The sequence below is a fragment of the Sinocyclocheilus rhinocerous genome, unplaced genomic scaffold (assembly GCF_001515625.1).
Source record: "Sinocyclocheilus rhinocerous isolate Xijiao unplaced genomic scaffold, SAMN03320098_v1.1 scaffold935, whole genome shotgun sequence".
Classification (NCBI taxonomy): domain Eukaryota; kingdom Metazoa; phylum Chordata; class Actinopteri; order Cypriniformes; family Cyprinidae; genus Sinocyclocheilus; species Sinocyclocheilus rhinocerous.
This window is the reverse complement of record NW_015659710.1, coordinates 422,814-430,485: the sequence shown is the minus strand read 5'-3', so window position 1 is coordinate 430,485 and position 7,672 is coordinate 422,814. Positions and strand designations below refer to the sequence as shown.

General features: G+C 34.1%; 1 protein-coding gene across 1 annotated transcript in view; it reads left to right on the top strand.

The window, feature by feature from the left end:
- Nucleotides 1-6,266, top strand: part of ap1m3 (adaptor related protein complex 1 subunit mu 3) — a 17,704-nt gene extending 11,438 nt beyond the window's left edge. The window contains exons 7-12 of the mRNA XM_016532952.1: nucleotides 2,095-2,237; nucleotides 3,434-3,505; nucleotides 3,785-3,943; nucleotides 5,245-5,370; nucleotides 5,477-5,552; nucleotides 5,950-6,266. Coding sequence (XP_016388438.1) covers nucleotides 2,095-2,237; nucleotides 3,434-3,505; nucleotides 3,785-3,943; nucleotides 5,245-5,370; nucleotides 5,477-5,552; nucleotides 5,950-5,972 — 599 coding nt within the window. The 3' untranslated portion in view covers nucleotides 5,973-6,266. The remainder of the gene's footprint in view (nucleotides 1-2,094; nucleotides 2,238-3,433; nucleotides 3,506-3,784; nucleotides 3,944-5,244; nucleotides 5,371-5,476; nucleotides 5,553-5,949) is intronic.
- The last annotated feature ends 1,406 nt before the right edge of the window (nucleotides 6,267-7,672 follow it).

The window sequence follows — 7,672 nt, the reverse complement described above, 5'->3', positions numbered from 1 at the left end:
GCATAAATTATTCTTGAACTGACCAAAGTATTTAAAGGGAGAAGGTTACATTAAAAACATATATTTTAACATTATGTTACATTCTGATGTTAAATCCACTATTGTTCTATACAGTATTTAATGTAATTACATCAGAAGTAACTGTAATTAAATTACAGAAAAAACTAAGAGTAAACCCTTATATTTCTGTATTGCTTTATTGCATTTAAATGTTCAGTTATTTTTGTTATAAGAAAAATGTTATTAAACCTGTTATACTGTATTATGACAGCACTTTTTTTAAAACTAAATTTCAATATCGTGATAATACCGTATACAGTGATAAAAGCATTAGCAATTAATCGCAACATGAAAATTTGATACCGGCATATCCCTAATATGAGCATACGTGACGTATGCTTGGGGCGGTGCTAAGCGCAATTGGCCAATAAATTGGCGTGATGGTATAAGGGCTTCAGACATTCGTCACACCGGAGGTGTTCCCATAGCGATGACGTCATCGCAGCATTGAAGTGAACCTATGAGAGGGAACTATTGTAAACACAGCTGAAGGTAGAAGGTGCCATACTGTTATTGCATCAGTTGAAGAAATATCTCTTCTCAGCTCAGCAGTAGAATGAGAATTAGACAAGTGAAACACTGCCCTCCACAGACTCAAGATTGAAAATGCAAGATTTTATTATGGTGAAGATTCAGTTATCAGACATTAAGAGGACAACAAAAATCGTTTTTTTCTGTAATAATATTAATGTTGATATGACACATTTTCACATTATAAAGTGATCAGTTACATTTTATTAATTAATTTATTCATTCATTTCAACCCTGTGATGCATGGATTTTAAGTCACAAATGGAATATTTGTGGAGTATTTTAATCTGTTATTTTAAAATTGTTTATTTTATACTATCATAATTTTTATGAATATAATATATTAATATAATATTTTGAACTAGCATTTGTTTTGTCTTTTCGGTTTCGGTCATTTTAGTTAAAGTTATAATAATTTTGTTCTTTGGTCATTTTATGTTTATTTTTATAAAATAGATTTTTTTTTAACTTCAACTTATTTTATTTTAATTAGCTCCCAAGTCAGCATTTCAAATTTTTCATCTAATATATATTTACTTTTATTTCTACTTTCAGTTAGCAACAACTATTTTGAATAGTTTTAATTTACAATAACATAACTGATCAGGGATGAAGTATACATACACACATGATAAACTATATATATATATATATGTGTGTGTATAAACGGTATACATTCTCTAAACTGCATGTCCTCTTTAGGACTCAAAGAGATGCTGAAGTATACATACATACATACACACATACATACATTATAGTCTCTCTCTCTCTCTCTCTCTCTCTATGTAAATATGTATATGTATATATATATATATATAAATATGTATGTGTGTACCTAAAAGTATACATCTGCTTCTCAACACCAACCACTTTCCCTGAAGTCTCTGCCTGTGGACTCTGGGGAGCCAATCAGAGAGCTATAAGAGAGCATCCTAACCCCTCTCTGACCTTTAGTCCCCGCGGTTGATGTCATCAGTAGGTGCTGCAGCGGCTCCCAGCAGGTCTCATCTGCGGCAGAGCACACAGACACCCAGAGCTTCTGATCTGACCTCTGTGTTCCAGCTCAAACCTCTGAGAGCTCTTTCATGTTCCACTGTAAATGTCACTCCTGGATGGAGTGGAATACATTCATAAATATAAAGGGAGGCTCACACACGCACACATTGCTGCTGTGAGTGTGCTGCTGAAATCCCACAGCTCTCTGGTATTAGTGAGTTTTGTGGCTCAGAGGCCCTGAGTCATTAAGAAGCTCTTCTGTAGTCACTGCCTTTCCCTTTGCTGAGGTCAAACAAATAAACTACCTCCACACTTACCTGGGTGCACAGAAGTGCTATTGTTTGCAATTTCCAGGAAACATTACGCTCTGTGTGTGAATATGTGATGTGTGTGTGCAGCTTTCAACTTGATTCACTAGCTTTACACATATTATAATCATCAGTGACCACTTTTCTAATATTAGAATTCACCCCGCTCTCTCTGGGCTTCTGTTTCACTTTCTCTCAGGAGAGAAGAGCAAGTCTGTGGAGCTAGAAGATGTTAAATTTCATCAGTGTGTGCGTCTCTCTCGCTTTGAGAACGACAGGACTATCTCTTTCATCCCACCTGATGGAGAATCTGAACTAATGTCTTACAGACTCAACACCACGGTCAGTGCTGAATGTATACAACTCTTCGATCAATGAGTTTAGACGTATTTTGTCAAAGGCAGATGTCTTAATAATCAGTTTATGTGATTAATTCATGTGTTTATTGACTGATTGATTTGTAACATAGTTAAGTATTTTTTTAGTTTTTTTTTTGTACTGCTGTAATGATGGGGTCTCAGTGAGCTTTGTTTAAATAAAAACATAGAAGAATAAAAGAACGTGGATATGATGAGAAAACAAGACAAGAACTTCAAAGTAGGAAACATACAAAGAATTTTAAATGAAAAGAATTTGAAATTAAAAGACAAAAACAAGAAACAAAGGTTATGTTTTGAATAGCATACTAGCATACTGTACTACTCTTATTATTTTTGTAGTATATACTATGTATACTGTAAAAAGCATCTAAATTTATATTCCACTTCCAGTGTGAGGAAATTAATTGGAAGTAGTTACATCATTTTTTTGACTAATAAATCTTTTTTTTTTTTTACTAATAAATTTGCTCATCGTTTAAAGACATTTTATACAAAATTCGCATTGGAAAATGGAAATTATTTATTTTTTTAAATGTGAAAGATATATATATATATATATATATATATATGACACTATATATACACTACCTTTTTGAAGGAAGTATTTTTTACTCACAAGGGCTGCGTTTATTTGAGAAGAAATACAGTTAAATCAGTAATATTGTGAAATATTATTGTTTTTTTTTTTGATTAATGGAAAGTTCAGAAGAACAGCATTTATTTGAAAAGGAAGTGTTTTGTAACATCATACATCCTTGACAAAAGTATTAATTTCTATTAAGTATTAATAAACAAAAGTTTTAATTTCTTTCCAAAAATAAAATATAAAATAAAATAAATAAATTGTACTGACTCCAGGCTGTAGAATGGAATAATTGAAATGCATTTTTTAAGATTATAATTACTGTCTATATACTGACTATAATTAATTTTACTGTCTACACACACACACACACACACACACACACACAAATATATATTCTATATAATGGATTATATTGTAATATTACATTTTGAAATGATGTTATGCTGTTGGAAGTATTACTGTATTTAATTTATTTAAGAAGATTACATGTCAAAAAGGCAAGTCAGTGGCTCAATAAGTGGCAACAGACTTACTGCTCTATTCTTTTCTCTGTCACTCCTGTGTTCTGACAGGTGAAGCCTCTAATATGGATTGAGAGCGTAATAGAGAAGTTCTCTCACAGTCGAGTAGAGATCAAGGTTAAGGTAGAGCTGCACACATACACACAATCTACACACTCCACTGATTCTTGCTTTGCCTCCTCCAGCACACTCCCTGCTTTCAGTAATTAGCTTTCAGGCTTCTGTCCTGGGGAATGGCTCGAAGTTTACCTGAGCTGTGTCCAAAGACTTGTCAGATTCTGACATAAACATGCTTTGTCCTATTGCCCTTACCATACTAAAACTTTAGTTTCTGAAAGTGTAGCTTTGGAAGTTTTACTTGGTGTGTGAAGTTGTGCTATAGTTCCTCCATCTGTTCTCCAGGCCCGCAGTCAGTTCAAGAGCCGCTCCACTGCCAACAATGTGTCCATCTTAGTTCCTGTTCCCAGTGACGCTGACTCCCCCAAATTTAAGACCACCACGGGCCAGGCTAAATGGGTTCCTGAGAAGAGTGCTGTAGAATGGAACATCAAGTCCTTCCCTGTACGTACCATACATGCTTAAGATGTTTGAGATCGTTGTAGCAAATAACTAACATTCAGATTTCTGAAAATCCTATTTTTAAATAAAAAAACAACAACAAATCAACCAAATTGTTGCTGATTTCACAGAGACAACATAAATGTGGCAATAAAATAATAGAATATTTACAGTTTAAATATTTATTGCAATTTTGGTGGTGTTCTTGTTGTATGTTCACTGTATTTTTATTTATTTTGTTTTTATTTTATTAGTTTTATTTTTTCAGTTTATGTATTGCTTGTGAATGTTTGTTGTATACATTTTAATTATTTATTTATTTTAGTAATTTTATTTTTCTTTTATGTCTTGTTTTTAATTTATTTATTTTGTTTATTTTTGTTTATTTCTTTCCCTTTTTCTCTACAATTAAAGGCAAAAGCCCATGAAAATGGTATAGAGCTTGTATGCAAAATATACAAAATAAAGTGTTTGCCAAAGAAGCAATTATGTGAAGAATTATGTGTTTCCAAAGGAGCATGTATCCAAAATATAAAATCTAAAGAGTTTGCCAAAGGTGCATGTATACAGAATGTAGAGAATAAAGTGTTTGCCAAAAAAGAAACTTTTATTTATTTTGTCTTAAATAGGACATCAAAAATAGTACAAGCCGAGACGTACTGAACTTATAATTCCATGCCTTATTATTACGTATAGTTAGTGGCAAAACCAGCTTTAAAAAAATAAATAAAATTCTAAATCTAAGAATATAGACATTTAGTCAAGAATGTTTTTCCAATCCTGATGATGTTATGGGCGTTTCAGGCTTGAAAGGCCGTGAATCGGTTCTGGAGTTTTGTGCTGTTGCAAGCCTTGTAGAGACGGGAAAGTTTGTATCACCCACTTAGGAATATGACTCACAAGACTCATTTAGAACTGAACTGTTAATTAGGACTTACGACTGAAGTGATGATTGTTGCAGTGTTAATTAGACCGTTAGATGTGTCAAAAACTAATGATGTGTCTTGTTGAAGGGCGGGAAAGAGTTCATGATGCGAGCTCATTTTGGACTGCCAAGTTTCCAATCCTGATGATGTTATGGGCGTTTCAGGCTTGAAAGGCCGTGAATCGGTTCTGGAGTTTTGTGCTGTTGCAAGCCTTGTAGAGACGGGAAAGTTTGTATCCCCCACTTAGGAATATGACTCACAAGACTCATTTAGAACTGAACTGTTAATTAGGACTTACGACTGAAGTGATGATTGTTGCAGTGTTAATTAGACCGTTAGATGTGTCAAAAACTAATGATGTGTCTTTACTTGTTGAAGGGCGGGAAAGAGTTCATGATGCGAGCTCATTTTGGACTGCCAAGTGTGGAAAGTGATGTACTCGAGGCCAAACGACCAATCACAGTGAAGTTTGAGATTCCTTACTTCACAGTGTCAGGCATTCAGGTGCGGCAAAACACATATTCGCCTCAAAATAGTCTTTGATAATGGTCATGATGCAGTGGATTCGATTTTTGTAATCCATTTTGCTTGTGTGTGGTAACAAACACAGGTGCGATACTTGAAGATTATCGAGAAGAGCGGATATCAGGCATTACCGTGGGTGCGATATATTACTCAGAGTGGAGGTGAGACATATTCAGAAATTCCCTCACGCTTACTCAGATATCATTCTGATATAAAGTTTACCTTCAGCATGCATTAAAAGTTCAGTGAACATGAGCCTTACTCTGTCTGCTACACACACACACAGTTTGAAATAGTGTAGACTATCAGTTTTCCATTTGCATCAGCGACACCAGAGGAGAGAGAGTCACTCTAATCCCTCAGCCCTGTTCACTTATTCATAAGAATTGCAAAGCAGACATCAGATCTTAAACCACAATGGATTTCTTCAGATATATCCAAACACCCAAATGTCAATAACATATTCAAATGCCTTCAGTTAAATTTTCATGCACTCGTTATTTTATATATACAGTTTATTAGTTGTACTTTCTGACTTTGCTTGAACATTTTTGACAGATTATCAACTGAGGACCAACTGAGAGAGGACAGCACCTGTGTATGTTGTGTGTGCTGTCTGTCCTTTTTCATCTGCGAGACAGCTACTGCTTTTCACACAGCAGTTGGACTGCTATTGCTTTTATCTGAAATCAGGTTTTACAAATTAAACAAGGAAGTCAGACCGCAAAGTTACTGAGAAACCGCTATGAAACAATCGATTTTGGATTATAATCCTAAAGTCGTGTTACAGAAACGTCCTAGAATCTACCTATATATGTTACAGTATATTTAAAAAGATATTTTCACCCTCATGTCGTTCCAAGCCTGTATGCAATTATTTATTTTACTTAAACAAAAGAATCCATTCATACCATAAAAGTAAGTATGATTTAATGTTATTATTGTTTTGGACCCCATTTACTTTCATTGTGTGGACAAAAGTGGTTGAAACAATTAAAATAACATATTTTATATTCCACAAAAGAAAAAAAAGACATGTTCAGGGTTATTAGCATAAACTAAATTTAGAACTATAACCATAAAAAAATGCATTACTGGAAATAAAGTAAAACATTAACTGAAATAAAATAAAATAAAAACATTTTATTTCAGCTATTTTAAGTTGAAGTACTAAAATAACTAAAACTCTATAAACTAAAACTTAAAACTATATAGACATATATTTATAAAAATGAATAAAACTGAACAAAACACTGAGCAAAATTACTACTACTAACTAAAATTCAAATAAAAAATAAAATAATAAAAATAAAATAAATTTAAATTAAATTGATTTTAATCAAAATGAGTAAAAAAAAAAATATATATATAATAGTATATCTATGACTACATTTATATCCACATTCATATGAGATTTAAACAATATTGTGATTAAACTTCACTTGATGTAAACTAAGGCTGCCCCCTAATAGTTGACTAACTTTTAGTCGACGAGAAGAGGCGTGGTCGACCAAAATTGTATTAGTCACAGTAAAAAAAAAATCCACAGAAAGTGGTGAGGTCACGCAGTCTGTGACGGACAGATCGTTAACGGCTGGATTTTGTGGTAATACAGTACATCCAAATGCTCGCCTATCATTCATCGACCTCAAATGGCTTATCATCTGAAATATGTAAGTAGTAGCAACTTTACATGGCCACTCAATCTAATGTTAACCAAGAAAAATGTGCGCTATTCAAGTGTCTGTGCGGCGTGTGAAAGCTGAACAGCGCGTTCACGGCATGACAGATGGAGGCGCCGGTGTGCTCACTTGCTCTTAAAATACTCCGTGTTTATCAATAGATTATTTAAATGTTAATGCAGTTTAATCTTACTGTTTTTCCCTGACACATTCATCATCATTACTTCTGCCGGTGTGCTGTGGCAAGCTTTATGCGTGCGCTTGAGCGATTATTAGGCTATGTAGGCAATTAAAGGCTCATTATCATAAAATGAATGACTACTAGTCGACCAGAAAAATCTTTAGTCAAGGGCAGCCCTAATGTAAACACAATACTTTGATCAAATTGATTGTGGCCTTAACTACCATGTACTTACATTTAAATTAATCATCTGATACAGTGCACTTAGGCCCAATCCCAATTCTACCCCTTAGCCCTTCCCCTTTTCCCTACCCCTCCGTTTCGCGCGTTCACGTGAAGGGGTAGGGGTGTCTCGATTCTCTTTTGGTTGGAGGGGTAGGGGAAGGGCCAGATAGCCCTTCAAACGAAGATTTTTCGG